Source organism: Mercurialis annua, linkage group LG7 (assembly GCF_937616625.2).
Source record: "Mercurialis annua linkage group LG7, ddMerAnnu1.2, whole genome shotgun sequence".
Lineage (NCBI taxonomy): Eukaryota > Viridiplantae > Streptophyta > Magnoliopsida > Malpighiales > Euphorbiaceae > Mercurialis > Mercurialis annua.
The window spans coordinates 15983405-16009908 of NC_065576.1; the positions used below are offsets into that span (position 1 = coordinate 15983405).

At 34.8% G+C, this 26504-nt stretch overlaps 1 protein-coding gene across 1 annotated transcript; it reads right to left on the reverse strand.

Moving 5' to 3' along the window:
- Positions 1-17959: 17959 nt before the first annotated feature.
- Positions 17960-26325, reverse strand: LOC126655275 (uncharacterized). Its single transcript, XM_050349392.2, has 8 exons — positions 25219-26325; positions 25072-25143; positions 24134-24228; positions 19581-19830; positions 19362-19503; positions 19005-19282; positions 18806-18913; positions 17960-18535 (listed from the first exon to the last, which is right to left on the reverse strand). The coding sequence occupies exons 1-5, from the start codon at positions 25386-25388 to the stop codon at positions 19488-19490; spliced, it is 603 nt and encodes a 200-aa protein (XP_050205349.1). The 5' UTR covers positions 25389-26325; the 3' UTR covers positions 17960-18535; positions 18806-18913; positions 19005-19282; positions 19362-19487.
- Between the last annotated feature and the right edge of the window lie 179 nt (positions 26326-26504).

Here is a 26504-nt window from a genome sequence, read left to right on the forward strand (position 1 = left end):
CGGTCTTCATATAGTACTAGGCATACTATTTTTGTGCAGTATTTTTGTAAAGGGCTAAAAACTGTTCCTTTAGATAGCATTATGATATGATTACAAAAACAGCTATATGCTTATCAGGTTTAGTTATTTTGTAAAGGGCTAAAAAATGTTCCTTTAGATAGCATTATGATATGATTACAAAAACAGTTATATGCTTATCAGGTTTAGTTATTTTGAAAAGGGCTAAAACTGCTCCTTTTGTTAAGGTTTTCCAGATTCTATAATATGGTATAGCACTTAATGTTACTTGGTTTTATATGTTTTATTTGTTTATGTTCCTTAACTGCTTTATAGTACATTGCATATCAAAAATTACAATCACAGTGACATATGTATTAACTAACCAAAGAAAAAAACACATAAATTACAATAACATTTGGAATATCAAACTGGTGTATTTCATCAAACCAAGACAATTACAATCAGAAATGAAATTACAATCCATGATAGCACAAAACCAAGCTTGTACATTTGTTTCTTCCTATTACAAATTTCAAGTTCTTCTTCTACCATCTTTTTCTCCTTCATTATTCCCCTTAAGTCATCAATAGTGCATTTCACACTTGATCCAAATTCCATTTCTATAAGCCTTCTATTATCCCTTTTTAGCCTCATTCTTTCATTGTGCAGTTCATTCAATAAGAGCTTAACTTTTTCCTCAGTCTCTTGATCAATCCATCTAAAGAAACCACAGCCTCGACCAGCCCGAAATTATTTCCAAATAAACACAATCAACAGGGTGCAGACATTAAGGAAAAGGTTATGAAGTTAGACAAACAAATGGACTAAATTTTACACCACAAGCAGAAAGAAAAAATTACATGGTAATTAGGGCAACCGCAAAACCTTCTTCCTGGACTAGTCTCTCTCCATGACATGTAAATTTTGGCTATTTCCCAGCAGTTGCACATGGGAGTATGAGGTCTGTGTTCACGAAATCCTGTAGTTTCTTCGTGTCGGCTATGTACGGTTGCTGTGGAATTCAAGCTTGTCATTCCTAAGTTACCCAATATAAAACCTAATCAGAGCTACCAAATGAAAGAAGAAGATGAAAAAGAAAGAAATTAGAGGTATTCAAAGATGAATTTAGGGTTTTCTGTTGTGAGAAAGGGGAAAGATTGGGTTTTTCTTCATTTATTATCAAACAGTAATATTTTGATGACAGGGCAATGTAATTAATGCCCTGTCAGTAAAAATTAAATGGTGAGCTGAGTGGGTAACGGGTTTAACGGCCAGATCAACAAGCTAACGGAGAAAAGGGGACGGAAGGGGTTTTTTGTTCAAAAAAATAAAATTGAGGGGTCGATTTGAGTCAGAAAAAAATAAAAGGATTGTCTTGCACTTTTCTGAAAAGTTCAGGGGTTTTTTTTGTACCTTCGGCCTTTTTATTTAGAATTATTTTTAAACTATCTGATTTTTAAAGAGAAAATTAGCCCAGGTACGGGCTTTGGGCATTTTAATATAGATATTACGGGAGCAAAAGTTCAAATTGACTTTTACGGTTTTCATCTTTATAATTTGAATTTTATATTTTTAATTTGCAAAAGGATGCTTTTTAAATTAGAAAAACACTGTCAACAGAAATGGAAATCTCCCTCTTTCAGTTTGCATGTTGCCATTTCAAATAGATTCTTCAAAGAATCTCGTCGGACTTAACTCCTCAATCCCTCTTACCAAATCTATCCAATTTCACTTTGATTTTAGGTTGACACAAAATTGAAATGGCACAAAGAAAAAGGTCTTACACAAATATATCGGATATGAAAAAATCTCCAACAAAGACAAGCCAATGGCAAAATCGAAGAGGGTTTCTAGCAAACGGAAGGTTGATTTTAGTGATGCTCCAACTTCGAGTAAGAACCGTAGAATTCTTATTAATCAAAAAGAAAGTGATAGTGATTTCGATGCATTTACAGTCACTGATAAGCAAAAGAAGAAACAACTTGTTCCTCCTCCTCCTATGCCTGTTAAGGTAAGTTGTTTTTAAATTATTTATTTTTTTATCTTTAATTGATTTTTATTAGTTGTTTCCTGTGATTGAATAATATAGTTTCGGGTTGTATAACTATATTTTGTATATTGGTTATTTGGTTGCTGTTTTCAATTATGTATTTGTTATGTTAATTTTGATTTTTTTATATATGCTATTTGTTTGTTACATGTTTAAAGGTTACTATGTAGTTGTCTGATGGTTAACTAATAGTTAACTTGCTTGTGCTGTTTATGCATTCTTTTTATACCTTGATTGATTTTGTTAGTTTTTCCAGTGATTGAATAATATAGTTAGGATTGTATAACTATATTTAGTCTATTGGTCATTTGGTTGTTGTGGTTCAATTATGTATCTATTATTTTAGTTTTGTGTTATGTATGTATGCTATTTGTTTGTTACCCGATTTAGGTTTAATATGTAGTTGTCTGATGGTTAACTAGAAGTTAACTTTTTATTCTACTGTTAATGCCTAAAGATTGTCATGACGGTCATATCATATTTACTTAGTCGTAGTTTATTAATGGTTAGCTACAGGTGAACTGAGAGTATAAATGAGTTTATTAATGGTTAAATGCTCAGAGAAAGCTGGAGCAAAATATGCCCTACTGCTTCCCAAGATTTTTGGTCTTTTGAATTTGTACGATGCTCGGACGGACATTGATTTTTCATCCCCTGCCTATCGACATAGAGCGATGCATGCTCCATTTTCCGTTGTCCATGTGCTTGATCTACCAACCCAGCAAAATAGGTGATTTTAAAACGCATAATTATTTTTTAGTGTTTTATGTATAATTCTTATCCATTTTTCCTTTTATTTTTAGTGATTGTGGAGCGTTCGTTTTGGCTTTCGCTAAGCATTTGATCCAGAATCTTCCAATTCCAGCAGCATTCCCCATTGAGAGCCACCGTGAACAGATTTCGTTCTTGTTTTTTCAAACTGCAAAAGATAAGTATACTAGAAACATTGTCAGCGATGAGGGGGTTAGAAAAAAACCAAACTTGAAGAGTAGACCAAAGATGAAGGCAATGAAGAAGGATTATATGTGTTTGACAGATTAGAAACTTTATTTTTGTTTTTTTAAATAAAAACAGTTGCAAATGTGTAACCAATTTCAAAATATTTTTATTTTGCTTTATTTTGTTATGAAAGCACATGTTTTAAGTCAAATATATAGTTTATTGTGGTTTGCAATTGGTCTATTTTTTAATGTTACATTTCTAAGTTATTTAAATAAATATGTGATTTAATAGAGATGTACAAAAACTATACTGTTAGTTAACTACTGGTGTTCTATTAGTTAACGTCATGCTACCTGCATAATTTTAATCCATTTGATTGGTAGGTTTGATTTGCAAAATATCTTAAGTGATTAAAATCAAATTAATGTCATAACAATTAACTAATAGTACACTATTGGTTAACTGATAGAGTGCTGTTTTTACACATAAAAAAACCTTTGAAAGTGATAAATTAATATATAATATGGAAAGGGATTAAGAATTTCAATAAAAATAATTAAAAAAATATAACATTACAAAAATCAATTAACCATTAAAATAAATTTGATTGTTCCTACATTATTAATTTTGCCAAATAATCTTCATTTTGCAAGATCTATTGTTGTATGACTGGAATATCCATTGTGGCAATATCGATTGATGTATGACTGGAATATGAAGTCTCATTTGTGTCTTCATTCATACTGGTCAACAGTTTCATTGTCAATATCATTGAAGTTGTGAATCTCAGACCTTCTAGTTGTGATGCACAATGAAAAACGTATAATTCTTGCATCATCTCTTTTAAGTTCAATACAGAATTGAAGGGTTTCAGTATTATCTATATCCGCAGCTTGTTGATTTGGTTCCAACTGATATTTGATGTTTATTTTAGTTTCTCCGTAGTTAACCTTCAGTACACCATAAATTAATACTTTCAAATTTTCAAAATTTGCATCGTCTTTAACTAAAATACCTTTGATCTTATAATTTGAGTAGTTAAGATCTTCATCCCAAAATCCGTCATAGTAAACAACAACTTTCAATGTGGTCATTACTGCATTAACAATTTATAAATTTTTTATTAATCTTAATATTGATTAACCTTTAGTTAACGAATAGTTCACTTCTGCTATTTTACATTAAAAATTCATATTTTTTTGTTACTGAGTATTAAAAACTTACAGATGCAATTTATTTCCTGGTTCCTATTGCATCATTTTGAAAAAAATTATGCACGAAATTGCTTGAACAATATTTTTTTTCATGTTGATCATATAAGCATGCAACTCACCAGTTACAAAATAAATTTTCAATTTATCAGTGGTTATTTATATTGTTTCAAATCATAAATTTTTTGAATAACCCATATTTCAACAAAATTTTCGAATAACCCATGTTTCAAATCATTTGTTCACATGACACTCACCAATTACAACACATAATATTAGCCGATCGTAGACAAAAAGCTTTTTTAATTTTCCAGAAAAGACTAGCCTTTTTCAAATGATGCGTTGATGATTGTCTTCTTTGCTGAGTTTATGTTTTTTTCTCAATTCGTTGAATATTTTTTTTTTCAAACCGATGTTATGTTTTAAAGAATCAGGTAATTTCCACTATAAATGGAAATCAAATATTAAATACACTGTTTATTATTGTAATACCCCAAATATTTAAAATAATTAAATTGTTCCACGTGTCGTAAATCCCGATAAATTAAATTAATGTGGATTTAATTTAATTTTATAGGGGATTTAGACTAAATTTTTATTAAACGTATTAGCGGGATTTGAGGATAAGGCTAGAAAATTAATATAAAATGGAATATAAATCCCGAGTTTATTTTTATTTCTCCAAAATCCGCGAGATATTCTATAGTATCTATGGTAGAAGTTTCGAGTCAATCAGAGACCATTTAAAAATTTGGACGTGGATAGGTTTTGGGCTAAATTGCAATTTTTAAAGAGTCCAAGGACTAAAGTGCAAATTAGCCATTATATATGTAATGAATCATTCAGAAGAATGACAAAAAAGATATTGACGGAAAAATATTAATCCTTGGAGTCGTATTATTTATTGGATATAAATAATACGTACGTAATTGAGTTAAAGTGAATAATTTATCGTTTGGTTAAAAGAATAAGTTTGAACGAAAAATGGTTTAAGTTAAAGAAATGAAGGATTAAAGTGGCAAATTTGACAAATTATATATATATATATATATATATATATATATATATATATATATATATATATATATATATATATATATATATATATATATATATATATATATATATATATATATATATATATATATGTTTCCTTATGAATAAGGAATTGATGGTCAGATGAATCCAGAAACGAGAAAGAAAACGGCGATCAACTTCGATCCAACGCCGTTTCGCCGTTTCTCGTCCAAATCGCGCGTTCTTTATATTGATTTGTTCAGAACTCAATCCTCTACCATATTCAAGTATCAAAACAAGGTAAGGATGGGTTTTTGGCTTAGGGTTTTGAGGTTTTGTTGGCTGTTTTAGCTAAAGCTTAATACGTTCGAATCGAACTAAAGAAATCTAGTTGTTTTTGACGATTTTGAAGTGTAAAACGATAATTTATGGATTATAATGAGTTGGGTATGTGTTAGAATGGATTTTGAATGTTTTGGGCCTCGAAAACGGTCCAAAAACGCTGTTTGAGTCACCCAAAGGGTGGCGCGACGTGCTGAATTTCAGCACGTCGTGCTGGTGCACGACGTGCAAGGTGAAGGGCACGACGTGCCCTTCCCAAAAATTGATGGGCACGACGTGCCCTACCTCAACCGTGACCTCCGGGGGTTCCCGTGAGCGAAAAATGGCCTCCGATGGCGATAAATGAGCATGATACGTTGACGAAATGTGTTGGAATAAAGAAAGAAAGTAACGTTATAATCATGGTTGGTTTACTTAAGTAAACCTAAAGACAAAGCAGGGTGGTATCGAGAATTGATAAGGAAAGAATGAGATTTGGTTATAAAAATCAAGAAGGATACGTTTAGAACGCGACGGCTTATGTTTTTTGCTTTTGGTCATGTCTGGTGGCTAGAATAATCATTAGAATAGATTCTTTAAATATACGTTTTGACGATAGAATCCTATGATAGATGTGACGGGCTATCGAGCTACGATTATGACGAACCGAGGAGCTCGACAAATATTAACGGGCCAATCTCCTGGAGCTTACGTTCGGATATAAGGAATAACGGTTTCTGTGAGTTGCATTTTACTTTCTCGTATTGTTTGTAAAAGTTATTTTCTTATATTATGATTTTATACATCGCATTTATATGATTTGATTACTTGAATGATTGTTTTGAGCTGAAACTCTAGTATGCGATCCGAAGAAACTAGCTACTTATCGGGTTTCAATAGGTTGTGTGATCACCAGTAATCAAGTCAGTCTAGAGTGTCTGATTATGAGAAACGATTTGATATATACATGCATTATATGATTATGAATATGAATTTCGAAGTTGGATATATGAATGCGATACGAGCGAGAACTCGGTTAAAGTTTAACCTGAGCCCCGTACCTAGTGGGTTGGACCCACACTTTGAGATTAAGAGATTGGTCGCGGCTGACGTGGTTAAGTGTGAACACTCCCGGGTCGGACCATTTGGATCAATTGATTTGAATATTCGTAAGTCGCGTCCAGTTTTATGTTTTAGTTTCTAACAGATCAAATGCTTGATTATGTATATTTTTATATAAAGCTTTATTTGCAATGCGATGTTATGTTTTTATAATACCGTTAGTAATATGCAAACTCACTCAGTATTTCCCAAAATACTGACCCCGTCACAGTGTTTTCTTTCAGGCGATCGGAGTCGGATCAGATAGACCATCTCCTTTGTGCTAGAAGTCTTTCGGGCTTGCACAAAGTACGAGTCTTTATAGAGCTGCAATAGTCAGTAGGTGTCAGTATAAAATTAATGATTGATTTCAAACGGTATTTTGTATAGCAAACTCTGACATGATTTATAAATGGATTTATTATGAAAAGGTGTTATATCAGTTTGAATTCGGTATCAATTGCCGTGAGTGGAATCGGTTGTGATTGTGACTGAAAACAGGGCAGTGCTGGATATGAGATATCGCTCGGTAAGACCCTGATTTTTCGGAAGCGTTTCGAATCTGTTTTCAGAAAGTGAATACGAGACTTTGATACTTGTAATTATATTATTAAAGAAGTTTTCTGAAACCGTTTTATTAATAATAATATATTTTATTTGAGAAAAATTTATAGTGATTTTAGGCTTGATACGAGTTCCGGAGCTACCATTCCCGTTCCCTAGCGCCGGTCTCGGCTCAATAATTTGGGTCGTGACAATTATAATCAATGATTCTTAAAGATTCTTCCAAATATTTTCGGATTATGGTAGTTTGAGATTTTGTAGGAGATTTTGATTTTAGTAACAACTCCTTTCCTTATTTTCTGTTTACCGTATTTCTTATAATTGAAATGTTATTTGCGCAAAATCAAAATTAAAAACTGTATTTTTCAACTTTCTTTTTTCCTATAGTAAACTTTACAATATTTTAACTCATGTAAGACATTTGTCAATTTTTCTCATTTTTAAATGTATTTATATTTTTTCATTTATCTGTTCATAATTTTTATTGGTACCCTTTTTATAAACATATTTATAAAAATACCACTACTATATATAAAAAGCTTAAACTCATTTGAGATCATTTTATATACACACAACCGCACTCTCTCTCTTTCTATTTCTCTTCCTCTCAAAATTCTCCCCTCCTCTCTTCTTTTTTTTCGTTTGTCTACTTTTTTCAACTTTCTGTTCCGTTCGTCTACTTCCGCCGCACATTGTTTTCTTCCATCTCGCCGTTGTGCATTTTCGTGAATTTTTCGGTGAATTTTTCATCACCGTGATTCTTCCATTGATTTTCTCTCCACCACGTTTCTTCTGATGGATTCCTCGATATCAGTTTTAGATTTTTTATAATATTTTTAAGTTTTTTTTATGATAATTTAGGTTTTTTGTAAATAGATTATTGTAGATTTATTATTATTTTTTTAATAAAATTCTTCTACAATTCTTATAATTATTTGTCTTTCTTTTATTCTTAGATTTGTTCTTTTATTTTGATACTACTGATTTTATAAACAACATTTACAGTGTTTTTATGGTGTATTTACATTAGTGATGGTGTATTTATAGTATTTTCTAGAGTTTTTCTGGTGTATCTATCTATTTTTGGTGCATTTCTAGTGTATCTATGGTGTATTTGTAGTGTTTTTTATGATATACACTATAGAAACACTACAAAAATACTATAAATACACTATATATACACCATTGATATACTATAAAATAATCATAGTTACACTAAAAAAATCATAAATAGACTATAAAAACACTATAGTTACAATAAAAAACATGATGAAAAAATAAAAAAAAAGAAAAAAAATCTGTAGGAAGAGTATAAATCATTGAAAAATGAAAAAGGGTATTTTTCAAATTTAAAAAAGACTATTTTTGGTATAAAAAGAATACGACCTGTATATATATTTAAAATAAAAAAAATTGAAACTAAATATAAAATAGTATACTGTATAAAATACTATTATTTTATTTTTTAATTATTATTTTTATCATTATATTTCTAATATACAATATCATTTTTCTTCAACTTTAAAATAAACAAAGATCAACAATTAAAAATATAATAATTTTAATAATTTATTTTTTAAATATTTTTTTACTGAACTTTTTTAATGATATTTTATTTATAATTTTTCTCCACAAACAAAGCATTGAATATTTTTACGTTGACTCATTTTGTCCTTGCCTTGATCATTATTAGTTCGTTGTTGACCTCCTTCTTGTACCTCCTTCTTGTTTCCAACTCTTTTCTTATTGCCGTCTACGCCAAATTTTTTGCATTAGCCTTCTCCTATTTTTAATCTCACAACTTGTGGATTTCTAACATTTTTACTATTAAAGAGGGCTCTCTCCTCTTTTTTAATTGAGGTTTTAGACATTTTCTTGTCTAACTCCTCTTGATTTGCAAAATATGTTCAAATTCATTCAAAGTTAGTTCCTTTGATTATCCATGGATAGCAGTCATAAGAGCATTGAACTAATGACGTAGTTTATGAGTGATAATTTTCGTTATTTGTGTCTCTGTATTTTATTTTCAGGATCCAATTTTAAAATTTTTTGGCGTAAAAATTTAATTTTAGTAAAATATATTAACTTCCATTAATTCTTGTTGCTATGCTGATAGTAACTCATTCTCGAGTTAGTGAGGCTTGACAAAATTTTTCCGGGCTTATACTCCAGCATGAGTATCTCATGCCTCTTTGGGAGTCTTAGCTTTTTGGTGTGCTACAACAAGTCGTCCTCTACCGATATTGATAAAGTGTACATAAATTTACCAGTCCTGACATTCCACTTTTTAAGGTCATCTTAACTTATCGGAGGTGTTGTTTTGCTCCCTCCGGCGATTTCCTTAAATATTGACCAAGCAAATAAAATTACATACGAATACTCTATGTACTATAATTAGTCGCATTAAATTATGTAATGGTCCTCGCCGAAATTGAAATATTTGCCATTTATTTGATTATTTTCTCCAATTAATCAAAAGGGTCTGGTCCGGGACAAATATTTCGTATAATGCCTGACTGGATGTTCACAGTGTTTCAACATTACACGATCTCTAATTGTTTGCTCAAATTTTACTTTAACGGATCCCTAATCGTACCACTGTGGTACCAAATTGTACAAAATAGAAAGATTTAATTGGAATAAAATATTTTATTTGTACTGATATGTAAATATTACACACTCTTACTTTAGTATCTCACGTCACTCAATGCACACACACTCACTTAATATACCCACTCACTCACTCTTCTTAGTTCTTTCTTTTTCATATATAGCCACTTTCTATTTATACTTCTTTCTCATACATATACAATTGATATAGTCACTCTCTATTTATACTTATTTACGTCGGTTATTAGTGGCTTCTAGGTGTATCTTTTATTTCACAAATCTAGAATAATCATATTTTATAAAAAAAAAAATATAATTTTTAGAAAACATAATTTTTAATTTAACATGTCATCATATTTTTATTTTAAAATTATTTAATATAAAAATAATAATTATAATTTATAAATAATAATATTCAAGAATATATACAAAAATTATTTTATATGAAAGAGATAATTATACTATTTTTTTAATTTAATAATTATTAATTATTAAACTAGAAATATAATATAACATTTTATAAATAAAAAATATGAAAATATATTTAAATAAAAAAATTATAATTTATTTTTTGTGAAATATAATTATAAATAATTAATATTTAAGAATATGTAATAGTATTAGAAAGAGTGTAGTTATATTTTTTTTGAGTAAAAATATTTATTAATAAAAATTAAAATATCATATGAGAGAGAATTAGGGTGTGTAAGAATAATTATGAGTTTTTTTTACAAATACCGGAAAGAATAAAAGTATTTACAAAAATGAAACATACATTTTTTCTTAATAGAAATACAAAAATTAATTATAAAAATATAATTTTTTTTAAAAATAATTACAAAATACATTTTTATATAAAATTCGATTTTTCCAGATTTTATATATGTTTGGTATATAATATATATATAATTCATTAATTTTGTATATAATCCGTATATAATATGTTTTTAAAAAACAATCAGATCTGAGAATGAAAAAATCAAATCTGAAAAACGGAGAATATGAAGATGAAGCCAAACTGAAAATCAAAAATAAACTAAATAGATCTATACATACAATAATAAATCCTAAATCTATACACACAAATCATAGATCTATACACACAAGTAGGGCTATACAGAAAAAATTCAAACCAACCAAGTCAAACCAATTTAACCAAACCAAACTAAATATTACGGTTTAGAAAATTGTTGTTTTGATTTTGGTTTGTAAAATAGAAAAAAAGTAATTATTGGTCCGTTTGCGGTTTTAAAAATTATAAACCACCATAAACAAGGCCAAACCAATATATACACATACATACATATTTTTATTGAAATTATAAATATTTTAACTTAAAAATAAAATTTCTATCATTAGTTTTGAAAACTGTACTTGACAAAATAATATATTTAAATATCATCTAATGAAATAACTATTTGTATATTTATTATCGATCAATAAATGTTATATTTCTATAATATTAAGATATTATATCAACAAAATATAAAAAATTATAATATAAAATATTTATAAAATATTTTTTTATTTATTAGTCATTATTATAGTTTGTTATATAAATATAACATTTATTTTTATGATGAATAAATATTTTTAGATTTTTAGGTTTTTTTATCTTAGATGATAAATAAATAATTTTTTGATGATGGTGTTTGCACCAAAATTAAAAATATGATTAAAAGGCCATAAAAACCTATATTCTTTTAAAAGGTAGAAAAAAACTACCGTGAATAATTGGCTAAGATTTGACCAAAGATAATTTCAGTGGTTTATTTCAGAGGTTTTGATAAAGATTTGACCAAAGATGATTTCAGAGGTTGATTTCAGAGATTTTGACCAAGATTTGACCAAAGATAATTTCAGAGGTTGATTTTAGAGGTTTTGGCCAAGATTCGACCAAAAATAATTTCAGAAGTTGATTTCAGAGGTTTTGACCAAGATTTGACCAAAGATAATTTTAGAGGTTGATTTTAGAGGTTTTGGCTAAGATTTGACCAAATATAATTTCAGAAGTTTATTTTCAGAGGTTGATTAGTTTGACTCCGGAAGTGAATTTCAGAGGTTTATTTTTAGAGGTTGTCCAGAGATTTATTTTCAGAGGTTGATTAGTTTGACTCCAGAAGTTGATTTCCAGAGGTTAATTTCTAGAGTTTAATTTCCAAGGTTGATTTCCAGAGGTCGGCTCCAGGAGTTAATTTCTAGAAGTTGATTTCCAGAGGTTGACTACTCTAGAAGTATAATTTCAGAGGTTAACTCTATAAGTTAATTTCCAGAAGTTATTTTCAAAGGTTGACTCAATCTATTTCTCAGAGGTTGATTTCAGATGATTGATTTCAGAGATTGATTCCAGAAGTTGATGAGTTATTCCTAGGAGTTTTAGAAGGCCTAAGTCCATTTTCAGAAGGTTAAGCCCATGTTTAAAATAGCTATTAAATTATGTTTTAAATGACCCATAAGTCCAAGAAGGTTATTCTTAGAAGATTAGAAGTCAAAAAGCACGTGAAGAAGCAATAAGACGATTGGCAGTTCTTGAAGGTGGGAACAAACGTGTGTAATTGAAAGATGAAGCAGCAGTTTTCAAGTGACAAAGTCTATAAATAAGACAAGAGAAGGAAGAGAAAAAGTCCCGATTAAATCCAACAAAAACCAGCCCAAAGGCAAAAACACTCAACACTCTGTATTCTCAATTTTCAACCAGTAAGGAACTTTACGATTGAATTTCTTTGTTTTCATTCAAATTCTCAGCATTACTCTATTGGAGTACTTGTAATAAGGTTAACCAAACCCCAATCGCTTTTTTAAGAAGTTAAGTTCATAATTTGGAATCTACTTCCTGGCACGCCCGCATTCACACACTTGTTACGGTTTTCACAAAAACGCAAAACACCAGTAACTATTTTTGGCACGCCTAGTGAGACACTGAGAGTCATGGCTAAAACTCGAAGTGAGAAAGGTAAAGATGTTATTGTATCTCAGGATACAGTGGATGGTCCTACTGCTACAAATGTAGGACATGCAGACAATGTGGCTCACATGGTCAGAAGCATTGAAAAAGAAAATTTGCCTCTAGGAGAGGCGAGTGAAGATGTGCCTCCTGGCTTTGGAAAGCAACAGACACCAACTCGGCGAAATTTTGAGCCGAGATTGGTAGGGGCACGTGTTGTCAAAAGCCATGGTAGACATGAAGCAGACTCAGGCTAGCTTTAACCAAGCACATGCTTATTTGTTGTCAAAATATCATCTCATGGTGGTGATGTACCGGAGGCTGTTAATACGGCCAAACAAGATACTAATGTACACGGGGAGCAGACATATGGAGGAGTTCAGGAGATTAGAAGCATTAGGCATGTACCAATCTCAAATCCATCACCCTCTGAGAAAAGGCATGTACCACCTCATAAAAGAGATGAGCTTGTTCATGTTAACTCTTTTAAAACTGATAATCAAACTGGCTAGAATTCTATGACGTTTAATGCAGGTGCTGTCAATCATCCTTCCATGGATGATCCAGAGGTTAATCAAAATTTTGTCCAACCTCTGGGCACAGGGGGCAACTATTTTTCCCAGGGGAGGAACTCACCTTTTCCACCCCAACCTCTAGCACGACCACTTGACATGGAGGCCGTGAGAGAAGTCGTTCATCCTTACATGGATGATCCAGAGGTTAATGAAAATTATGTCCAACCTCTGGACACAGGGGGCAACTATTTTTCCCAGGGGAGGAACTCACCTCTGCCACCCCAACCTCTAACACAACCACTTGACATTGAGGCCGTGAGAGAAGTCGTTCATCCTTCCATGAATGATCCAGAGGTTTATGAAAATTATGTCCAACCTCTAGACACATGGGGCAACTATTTTTCCCAGGGGAGGAACTCACCTCTACCACCCCAACCTCTAACACGACAACTTGACATTGAGGCCGTGAGAGTAGTCGTTCATCCTTCCATGGATGATCCAGAGATTAATGAAAATTAAGTCCAACCTCTAGACACCGGGGGAACTATTTTTCCCAGGGGAGGAACTCACCTCTACCACCCCAACCTCTAACACGACCACTTGACATTGAGGCCGTGAGAGAAGTCGTTCATCCTTCCATGGATGATCTAGAGGTTAATGAAAATTATGTGCAACCTCTAGACACAGGGGGCAACTATTTTCCCCAGGGGAGGAATCCACCTCCGCCACTCCAACCTCTAGCACATCCATTTGACATGGAGGCCGTGAGAGAAGCCGTTCATCCTTATCCAGAGGTTAATCAAAATTATGTCCAACCTCTGGGAAGAGGGGGCAATTATTTTCCCCAGGGGAGGAACCAACCTCTGCCACTCCAACCTCTAGCACGGCCACTTGATATGGAGGTTGTGAGAGAAGCCGTTCATCCTTACATGGATGATCCAGAGGTTAATCAAAATTATGTCCAACCTCTGGGCAGAGGGGGCAATTATTTTCCCCAGGGGAGGAACCAACCTCTGCCACTACAACCTCTAGCACGGCCACTTGGACATGGAGGCCGTGAGAGAAGCCGTTCATCCTTACATGGATGATCCCTATGTTAATCAAAATTATGTCCAACCTCTGGGCAGAGGGGGCAATCATTTTCCCTAGGGGAGGAACCAACCTCTGCCACTACAACCTCTAGCACGTCCACTTGACATGGAGGCCGTGAGAGAGATCGTTCATCCTTACATGGATAATTCAGATGTTAATGAAAATTGTGATCGACCTCTGGGTTTAGGAGGCAACTATTTTCCCCAGTGGAGGAATCCACCTCTGCCACTCCAACCTCTGACGAGGTCACTTGACATGGAAGCTGTAAGAGAAGCCATCCATGAGCTATATGCTACAGGTCTGAGACAAATTAACCGACCATGATTTCATAAACTGTATCCAGATCTTATTGACAAGGGATCGATAGTGAATATTAAACCATTCACCACTGCCACTATCATGGTGGAAGTTTGCTACTATGATTCCTATGTTGGCCCCATTCACTTTACTGGAAAAAATAGAAAGGGCAAACTAAAGGAAAATAAACCTCTACAGATTCATCAAGAGGTTAAAAAGAAAGCAGAGAAAATATTAGAATCAACGGCTATTGTTCTATACAACAAGTCGTACTCCTCCATCACTATTGAAGAATTTCATAGTTAAGCTCACCTCTGGTGAGTTTGTAGCAACTGCATCTGCAATTTTGATGGAACGTATACAGAATATTATGGAGGAGAGTAATTCGGCAAAGGTTCTTGATGCCGAAGTAACATTTCAAGAAGATGAGCTAGTATGGAAATTGATTCTACCCCCTGATACTAAAGACAGAGAATATGGGAAATGGTCTACCAACTGGAAAGGACCATTCTTGGTCCACAAGGTGATGAGGGTAACGCATACTGGCTATCAAGTCTAGAGGGTGAGCCTCATAAAAAATCATCAATGAAAAATACTTGAAGAAGTACACTCCCACCATATGGGAGAAATATAATTTGGAAATGACTTAATGGCTTTTAGCCATACATGTGCTGGAGAATATGCAAGTGTGTTTTTAGAAGGTACATGGGTTGTAACATGATGGCTTTTAGCCAAATGTATTATCAAAATCTTAGAAGTTTGACTGTTTTAGCTAAACCAGTACTTTTCATTAATTTTCCATTTTTGACACAAGTTGTAATGTAATGGCTTTTAGCCATTTTTATAATTAAAGTTCTAGGAGTTTGGCTATCTTTGCTAAACTGCTACTTTTCATTTCCTAAGTTGTAATTTAATGCCCTCTAGCCATTCTTCTAAAAAAAGAAAGAGGCTCTGATTAATTGACTCCAGGTGTTAATTTCAGAAGTTCGGCCAGAGGTTGATTCTAGAGGTTGACTCTAGAAGTTTGGCCACAAGTTGATTCTAGAGGTTGACTCTAGAGGTTTGGCCAGAGGTTGATTTCAGAGATTGGCCAAGATGTTCAGAAATATATTAATGAAAGTAAGATTGAAAACAAAAATAAAAAAAATTACCGCTGATTTTAGAGCCACTGTGTATAAAGATTGCAAGCTGTTGGGCGAAGCGTTGGCTGGCGAGATATTTGCTGTAGCAGCTAGGCGATGGCGAGCGACCTGCTGCCGCTGACGAAGGCGAGCAATCTGCTGCCGCTGACGGAAGCAATGGAGAACCACGTTGCTTCTGTTGGGTCGCCAGAATCGTCGCACGTCATGGGAGTTGTGTTGTGGATGGCGTGAAGGCTGCCGTTGTAGCTGGGTGAGAAGAGCTGGAGGTTGCCGCTGCCGTTGTGAAAGCTTGGCGAGCGTGAGACGAGGCGGCTACCGGGCTGCTGACTGCCGGCAATGTGGTGGTAGCCGGAGTTGGTGGATTTTATTTAACTAAGCTAGACAAATCTTGGGGATCGATGTTTGGTGGATTGAGAGAAAAATTGATTTTAAATTAATGGAGATTAAGGTTTGCTAGAGGTTTTAGAGAAGGAGTGAAATTCTCTTGACCTTCTAAAATCTCTAAAAGAAAATAATTTTGGCTTAAAGAAAATATATAAATGGCTTTATTCCTAAAAAGCCAATTATATAGGGGGCATTGTTTGCACCAAAATTAAAAATATGGCCAAAAGGCCATAAAAACCCATATTCTTTTAAAAGATAGAAAAAGCTACCGTGAATAATTGGCTAAGATTTGACCAAAGATAATTTCAGAGGTTTATTTCAGAGGTTTTGACAAATATTTGACCAAGATAATTTTAGAGGTTGATTTCAGAGGTTTTGACCAAGATTTGACCAAAGATAATTTCAGAGGTTAATTTTAGAGGTTTTGGCCAAGATTCGACCAAAAATAATTTCAGAGGTTGATTTCAGAGGTTTTGACCAAGATTTGACCAAAGATAATTTCAGAGGTTGATTTTACAGGTTTTGGCTAAGCTTTGACCAAAGATAATTTCAGAGGTTTATTTTTAGAAGTTGATTAGTTTGACTCCAAAAGTGAATTTGAGAGGTTTATTTTCAGAGGTTGATTAGTTTGACTCCAGAGGTTGATTTCCAGAGGTTTATTTTTAGAGGTTGATTAGTTTGACTCCAGACGTTGATTTCCAAAGGTTAATTTCTAGAGGTTAATTTCCACGAGTTAATTTCTAGAAGTTAATTTCCAGAGGTTGACTACTCCAGAAGGTTAATTTCAGAGGTTGACTTTATATATTAATTTCCAGAAGTTAATTCCAAAGGTTGACTCAATCTATTTCTTAGAGGTTGATTTCAGATGATTGATTTCAGAGATTGATTCCAGAAGTTGACGAGTTATTCTTAGGAGTTTCAGAAGGCCTAAGTCCATTTTCAGAAGGTTCATGTTTAAAATGGCCATTAAATTATGTTTTAAATGGCCCATAAGCCCAAGAAGGTTATTTTCAAAAGATTAGAAGTCAAAAAGCACGTGCAGAAGCAACAAGACGATTGGCAGTTTTTGAAGGTGGGAAAGAACGTGTGCAGTTGAAAGATGAAGCAGCAGTTTTCAAGTGACAAAGTCTATAAATAAGACAAGAGCAGGAAGAGAAAAAGCCCCGATCAAATCCAACAAAAACCAGCCCAGAGGAAAAAACACTCAAGACTCTGTATTCTCAATTTTCAATCAGTAAAGAACTATACGATTGAATTTCTTTGTTTTCATTCAAGTTCTCAGCATTACCACTACTAGATTTCAGCCAATTAGCGATGAAATTTTCCGTTGCTAATTGGCCCAAATCCGTCGCTAATAATGATTAGCGACAGATGGAATCCGACGGCACATTTTGGGTCGCTAATTATTTAGCGACCCAAAAAATTGAACCGTCGCCAATTTACCGACGGAAGTGCTGTCGATAAATTGGCCACGGTCAATCAGTATTTTGGTCGATCAGGCCGATCAAATACCGACTGATTAACGACGGAATGTTCCGGGCTATTTAGCGACGGATTTGCCGTCGCTAAATAGCCCGGGTTCGTTGTTTTGTTGAGCTATTTAGCAACGAAAATTCCGTCGCTAAATAGCTCATATGTGGTTGCTAATTTTTAATATTTCGGCAGAAAATTCCCGTTTTTCGGCATTTTTCGATTTTTCCCTGTTTTTAAATAGATCAGTTTAATCACATACACGATAGACGACAAATAAACATAAACCAAAACACAAATATCTAAAACATTGTATATATAAACAGTAAAAAGTATACAACTCGCTAAATACTGAATAAGTCAAAATATGCAAACTGTATTACAATCCAAGTCCAAATACTATACTACCTCAAACTAGTAGTGTCATCAGCAGGTGGAGGTGGAGGTGGGGGGAACTGCGGTCGTAACTCTGGTGGGAGTGTAGTCATCAGCCGTGCAAGCTCAGTACGGATGCGCTCGTCGAAACCCGCCTCCACAGTACGGATCCGCTGCTCGACCCGCTCTTCAAAACTCGCCTCCACAGTACGGATTCGCTGCTCGAGCCGTTCCTCACCCCCCCCCCTAGAAATACGTTGCTCGATCTCCTTACTAACGACCGCCTGTTGCTGTGTCTGGGATGATCCGCCGCGGCGCAATCGGCTGCTCTGGCCGATGTAGGATGCTGAAGCCGATCCAATACCGTATTCTCGCTGCTTCTTGATTGCCTCGAGAGACAAAAACAGCTCGTTCTCGTCGATCGGTTCTGGAGTTGACGAACTCCCTTCCCCAGCCACCTGAGACTGGGTCGCTGCAGCAAGCTCTGCCTGAAAACGGTCCTGAGATTAAAAATATAAATTCAGAGTTTAATGAAAAATTATAAAAATACTTAGCAAATATTAGTTTAAACCTACATTTCTAACAAAAATTCGGCAGCATTTTATCTACAATTTGATCATTACCCATTTTTCAGGGACATCCTGCAAAAACTCTCTCTTCAACTATACATAATAGCAATCACAACACCCACAACAAACATGTAAACATCCTATAAACGTCTATATAAAGTTATATCTATATCATATTAAACAGTCACTTAATAAACTTACATTTTTATCCTTTGATCTCTTGTCAACGAAGACAGTCCGATCAGCTTTGGTCAAGTGCAACCGTACATGCAACTTAGCCAAAGTGGGCTCTCGACCGAGCTCCTCAGTCTATCATATGAAATAAAAAAATTAATTAGTAGATAAACAAAATATATAACACGATTATTAATATTAAAAACATACCATAACTGTCTTATACCTCGTAGCCGATCGCGATCCTGCGGTATGTCGAACCGGTCCGGTGCCAGCTCCGGACGGCTCGCTCATCCGATTAGCTCGTGCTATATCGGACTTCTTCTTAGCCTCAGCAGTATCCCAGTCTCGCTTCCATGACGCCCAAGTATCAGCACTAACACTGCCCTCTTTTTTATCCGGCTTCATGTTGTGGAGAGTATCTTTGTACCGATATGCCGCATGTCGGTAGAAGACCCCTCTAATCGGGTCCTCAGGGTAGGTCGAGTCCCAGCAAAAACCCTTCTGCAAACCATTAATTAATAAAAATAATTAGAAATAAAAAAGAAAGTAAAATATATATTTAAAATATTAATTTTAAAACCTTGAACTCCTCGAAGTAGAAGTCCTTATGCTCTGCTGTCAGCTTCTTCCACGAGGAACCCTCAGTAAACCAGCTAGATCGGAAAATGGGCAAGATCGCCCTAGATGCTGTCCGCTGTCGTTCCTGCTATCCAGTAACCTTTCTATGTATATTACAAAAAAAATTAGTTTTCACATTTTTAAAATAAAATTATTTTAAAAAAAAGTTAATCAATCATACCTTGCAGCATCAGGTGTAACTCTAACGCTCCCAGTCTCGTCCATCGCTGGCAGCTCGTCCTGTGGCTGCGGCTGTCTTGCCGCTCTCCGTGGCGCGGGTCTACCCGCTAGCACCTGCTGCTCAGCCCTGGGATCCAAGCCCTCAGGGGGATCCTGCTCTGGGTCGCTACGGCCGCGTCCACGTCCGCGTCCCTGACCTGTATCCCTACCCCGGCCTCGGCCGGCAGAAGAACCACCTGAACCTCTCATATCTGCAAAAAAGATTACAAAACAATATTCGACAAGAAAAAAAATAAACACATCTATTATAAAAACCATAATACTTAATTTATTAACAAAATAAAGTTACTACATCAACAAACGTAAATAAAAGTCAAAATCCTACAGAAATGACACTCAAATGAATCATGCAATTTCGATATTATCTCCCGCTCCAATTTCATCATCGTCTGATGAAGATGGTGGATGATCATCTTCTGTCTCAACTACTGGAGGGTTGTGTAATGCAGCCTCGTCTGCCTCGCCATTTGGATCAACTAAATTTGTCGGTTCGTCATTCGTTATGACGTTGAGCGGATGTTCTGCACTATCATTTTGGAAAGCTGGAACATTTGTTTCGGGCATGTCTAGCTCAAAGCGAGCTTTTATCTTGCATACTGTCCACCAATCTTTCTTGTCCCGCCTTTTGCTAGGATAAGGTAAGTAATGTACTTGATCGGACTGTTCAGCTAAAATGAAAGGTTCATATTTGTTGTACCTCTTTCTGTGATTAACATCCACTATGTTATACCGAGGATGGACTAACATACCGACCTTTTTTGTAGGATCAAACCAATTACTTTTAAACAAAACCGTCCTTTTTATTGGTAGAGCTGGATACTCTAACTCGATAATGTCAGTCAACATTCCATAAAAGTCGCTTTTAGCCGGGCTGTAGAGTGATCCTTTTACACAGACTCCGCTATTCATTGTAACCCGATCCTCCCCATATTCTTCAGTATTGAATTTAAACCCGTTCACACAGTAACCCTTGAATGTTTTGACCGATCTAACGGTCCTTTTGCAAGACTTAGAATATAGGGATTGGTACAAATAGTTGGGTCTTTCACTTGTAGCACGATAGCATTTATACGGATCAACACGATAATATATACAACTACGACAATAAAACAACATCAATACTTACATATTGCTCGAACCAAAAGGCGAATTCACTCTCCAACTTTACTACAACTTCGGTCTGTGTGATTTCGGAGTTGATTTCATACAACTCGCCTTCAAAAACTCTATTTACAAGAATGCGAGCGAATTAATACAATTTGGATAAGATTCTTCAGTATTGAACTTAAATGTGTATATTAAGGCTTACTCTCTGTAAGGATCGATTTCAAGGCAATTTAGAAGGATATACCTTCGGGCAGCAACATATTCAGCATCATCCAGATATCGGTTCCGACAAGCACCTATAGGTCGCCCATTCGGTTTGAAAATCGATAATCTGTCGACGTCGTCATCAACGTCCATATCGCAAACTTCATTTCTTTGATTCCGACATGGCAGCATCAGATCACCATCCGTGAAATAGAAAGATGCAAATTTCGCTGTTTCCTCTAATAGATATCCGCTACTGATGCTTCCTTCCACTCTGCCTTTATTCGAGACCTTATTTTTGAGTTTTCTCAGGTATCTGCATAATCAAATAATTAGTTCATGTACTAACCGCTCGATCAAGGAAATAGAACTGTAAATGTATTACCTTTCAAATGGATACATCCAACGATACTGAACAGGTCCTGCCATCATAGCTTCGTACGGAAGGTGTACGGGGAGATGTTCCATCGAATTGAAAAAACTCGGCGGAAAAATACGTTCCAACTTGCACAGTATCTTTGGGATATCAAGATCTAATCTCTCAAGATCTGCTTTTTTCAGCGATGTGGCAGTTAATTCTCTGAAGAAGATACTCAACTCTGTTAAAGGCTCCCACACTTCTGGCGGAAGAAGCTCCCGAAGAGCAATTGGCAAAAGTCGTTGCATGAAGACATGACAGTCATGACTTTTTATGCCCATCATCTTCAAACTGTTTAAATCAACACACTTTGACAAGTTGGACACGTAACCATCCGGAAACTTTAATTTTTGAATCCATTCGAGCAATTTTTTTTTTGAATCCTGATCCAAAGCATACAAAGCCTTTGGATATCTATCGGTTTCCTGATCTTGTGCTAGGCCAGGACGATCACAAATCCCATTCAACTCTGCCCGAGATTTTGCCGTGTCTTTCGTCTTACCGGGTACATTGAGCACGGTACTGAAAATGTTGTCAAAAACATTTTTCTCAATATGCATGACATCGAGAATATGCCGGATTACATTTGTCTTCCAATACGGTAAATCCCAAAATATACTCTTTCGATTCCAACCACGGCCTTTAGATAGTTCAGCATGCGTAGCCGTAGCATTAGTCTCATAAGCCCTCTTAAACCCCAGACCATCTACCTCTGCTAACCCTTTTTCTCCAGTCCTCACACCTCCAAATTTGTGATTTACTTGTTTGCCTTTTCGGAATTCAGTAACGTTCCGACGGAAATGGTGGCCCGTAGGTGAAATCTTTCTGTGGCAATCAAACCAGGATTGTTTACCACTCTCGGGCTACGTGAATGCCTCAGTATTTTTCATACAATGCGGACATGCCAATCTTCCTGATGTGCTCCACCCAGACAATATTGAATAAGCGGGAAAATAATTAATTGTCCACATAAGCGCCGCCCTCATTTGAAAATTCTGCCTCTTTTGAATGTCATACGTCCGGATTCAAGATTCCCACAACTGATTCAACTCCGCTATTAACGGTTGTAGGAAAATATCCATATGATTTTTTGGATTTCCAGGTCCCGGGACAAGTATTGTCAACAACATAAACTCGTCCTTCATGCACATGCCAAGAGGCAGATTATATGGCGTCACAATGACCGGCCATGAAGAATATTTTGACCCAAAACTACCAAATGGTTGAAACCCGTCAGTACATAAGCCTAGTCTGATATTTCTTGTTTCATCTGCAAAATCTGTATGCAACTCACTGAACCGTTTCCAAGCCGGAGAGTCAGAAGGATGACACATCTTCTCGTCTTCCATTTCATGTTCGGCGTGCCATGTCATATGTTTAGCCATGGCTTTGGAAGCGTACAACCTTTGCAGCCTCGGAGTTAAAGGGAAATAAAACATTTTTTTATACGGAACGTTAGCCCTTCTTTTGGCCGAATTACTTTTCGTAACAGGTTTCCACCGAGGAAATGTGCAAACTTTACAGTGAGTTAAATCCTCGTCTGCCCCCCAGTAAATCATACAGTTGTGGAAACAGCAATCAATAACCTCAACCGGCAACCCGAGACCTTTCACCAGCTTCTTGATATTAGCAAAAAAATTCGGCATTTTGTTATTCTCTAGAAGCAGTTCTTGTAATAAACGGCAGGTGTCATCAATCAAAGATATCGACCCCTGATGTCGACACTTAATATCCAAAATTTCAACAGATGCGGACAGGGGTGAGTGTCTGCTATTTCCGGGCCATATTTCTTCTTCTGCCGCATTCATCATATCAAAAAACTTATGAGCTTCTTCATTCGGGGCCTCTTCCTCAAAAATTTCAGGACTAGCAGCATCAATAACCATTCTCTGACCATAGTTTAAATCTCCCCCTCCCTCATTATAATAATCGTATTCATTAGCCAGCTGCTGAACAACAAGAGGGATATTCACCTCACCGTGGTGAATCCAGACATAGTAATCTGGAATAAACCGAGACTGCAAGACATGTAGTTTCACAACTTCTACATCTCGAAAATTCATATTTCTACATTTTATCCTAGAACATGGGCATTTTATCTCTTCTCCACTCATACACTCTGGATGTTGTATAGCAAAATTCACAAAATCTTCAAGATTAGGGAAAAAATCCGGCGGCAGGAAGCCTCTGTCATGCCTCGTATACATCCAACTCCGATCTGGATTCATTTCTGGAGGACGTACAATTAGGTACTGGTTCATAAGCTCAACGTAGCAAAGTCAATGTAATTGACTGTTAAAAGGGTAGGGTCCTATCCCATTCGCAAAACTGGCGCCCCATAATTTGATCACGATATATGCATGAATACGGAAAAAATATTCGACAGCCTTCCGGCGTCGTTCCCCAGGTGCATTATATAATATAGGGTGTGTAACGCTAATTATATATTCCGTAAGGAATAAGCGTTACACAGTCTATATTAAATAGCCACCCGGAGAACATACGCCAGAAAACTACCAAATATTTTTATACCATATCCATACATATATGTTTTTTCGTGATCAAATTACGCAGACGACGGCAGTTTTACGAACTGTACACACGTACAATCCGGTGTCGTTCAATCTCTTAAACACGCGGGACGGGTTTCTACGGCTAGGTAAGAGTTTATTCGGTGGGAATAAAATCTTTGTTAATAAAATTTACCAGTTATTCAATTTACTGTAACAAACTAAAATGAAATACAGAAATGTAGTAACACTTACTTGTTGAAGAGCAGAACCGCAAGAGAGAAGAGAATGTGGATGGTAAAAACGGTGTGAATGGACGACAATAGGAATAACCGTAATAAGGACAAACCCTACAATAATAGTTTCAAATAAGTCTGTTAGAGCACTACAAGTTAACAAATTGAATGTCTACTTTGAGTACTACTAAATATTTTTTTCTAATTATTAACAAAAATCCGGCAGCATTTCCCTTAAAAATGAGCACCACCCATTTTTCAGGGAGATCCTGCAAGCAAAATATTACATATTCAAAGATTCAATACACCAATTCCACCAATTCATTATATGATTACAACCATCATGAATTATGTCAATTTTTTCATAATTTTACAAGTATTAAATAATATTTTTACTATTCTATTCAACTATTTTTAAAAATACATCATTATAATCTAATAATTATAATCTAATTATATTATTATTTATTATAATAATAATATAATGCAATTTTAATTGTATAGATCAACTTAAACAAACTAATAATATTCTCTACTAATTTCAAATTATCATAATTAACTATAAAAATCTAATTATAAATGACCCTAATTTTATTACTATTTTTAGAAAATTAATAAAAATTTACTTATTAATAATCTAATAAATTTAAATAAACTACTCTATTTTTTTAACAAAAATAAAATAAAACAAAATATCCTAACCTAATCCAATAATACTAACCTAATTAAAATAAACTTAAGGATTTTAATTAAAATAATCTATTAAATCAAAATAAATACTAACCTAATGTAATAATCTGAAATTTTTATAATTTAATTCTAGAAATATAATTTAAACCTAATCTAATTTAAACCTAATCTAATTAAAATCTAATTAAAATGTAATTAAAATCTAATTAAAATCTAATTATATTAATATCTAAAATCAGTAATTAGAACAAAATAAATGGGACTAACTCGGTGGACGAACGTCGGCGGGCAGACGGCGGCGACAAGTAACCGGCGGCAATGGGCTGACGGTGGCAGTGGCTGCCAAACAAAATACAAAACGTTAAAATAAAAACGTTCCGGAAAAGGAAAGGGAAAGGGAGGAGAAAAACATACCGGAAACGGAAAAGAAGAGGGCGGCAGACGGCGGCAGACGGCAAAGAGAAGAAAAAAGAAAAGGAAAATAAGAAACAAGGAGAGAGAGGCAGACAACGTTTTATTAGGTTATGATTTAGCGACGGATAATTAATGTCGTCGCCATCCGTTAATGAAATGGAGCGTTTCATTAACGTATAAGATTAGCGACGGATTAGTAAATCCGTCGCTAATGTTAGCGACGGATTTACTAATCAATCGCTAAAACGGGCTAAGTAAAACGTTGAGTTTTACTTAGCCCATGCATTAACGACGGATTAGTAAATCCGTCGCTAACATTAGCGACGAATTTACTAATCCGTCGCTAATCCGTCGTAAAAGATAGGCGGGAAGCTTCCCGCCTTTCTTTTTGTGGGATTTGCCGATGGTAACCATATCTGTCGGCAAACCCGTCGTTAAGGTGCACATTAGCAACAGAATTTAGTCCATCGCTAAATTTCGTCGCTAATGTGCTGATTTCTAGTAGTGTACTCTTTTGGAGTACTTGTAATAAGTTTAACCAAACCCCAATTGCTTTTTTAAGAAGTTAAATTCACAATTTGGAATCTACTTCCTGGCACGCCCGCATTCACACACTTGTTACGGTTTTCACAAAAACGCAAAATGCCAGTAACAGATGGTTAAACTGGTTTTAAAGAAAAAATTATCAAATCAAACCAAACCAATTTTGCTAGTTTTATAATGTGTGTGGTTTGATTTTGGTTTGAAACCAGTATAATTGGTTTGGACTAAAATATCAATGCTAAACCAGTCAAACCAGACCATGTACACCCCTACACACAAGCCATATATCTACACATATAAATACTAGATCTATACATATAAATATAATTTTAAAATATTACACTCAAATAGCGGTGGAGTGGAGGAGATAGCAGCGGCGGCGTGGTCGTGGAGGGGCAGCAACGGTGACGTGGACGTGGAGGCACAGCGGCGGCGGCGTGCTGGGGACGAGCGGCGGCGGCGGTAGAAGGATGGTTGTTGTGTGCTTTGAAAAATGAAGTTTGATGATGGGGGGTGAACATTAATGGAAGAAGAAAAAAAAAGAAATTAGAGTTTTGAAGAATAAAGAAAAGAGAATGTATTTTTGGTAATAAAAGAAATAAGGTTGTATATTTAGAAATATGGAAAACACTATTATAAATAGAAAGTATAAGATAACATGTTTGTAAATATTTTACCTTATTATGGTATAAAGTGTAAATATTTCAATAATTAATGTGTGTAATAATTTATATGAGAGAATA

Excerpts from the sequence above, each read along its gene's own strand:
- LOC126655275 (XM_050349392.2), bottom strand. The coding sequence starts at position 25,388 with ATGAAACGCTCCATTTCATTAACGGATGGCGACGACATTAATTATCCG. Across the intron at positions 24,229-25,071 it reads CGCCGACGTTCGTCCACCGA|GGTTTGTCCTTATTACGGTT; the intron begins GTTAGTCCCATT and ends CTATTATTGTAG. Across the intron at positions 19,831-24,133 it reads GCGGTTCTGCTCTTCAACAA|ATATGAGAGGTTCAGGTGGT; the intron begins GTAAGTGTTACT and ends TCTTTTTTGCAG.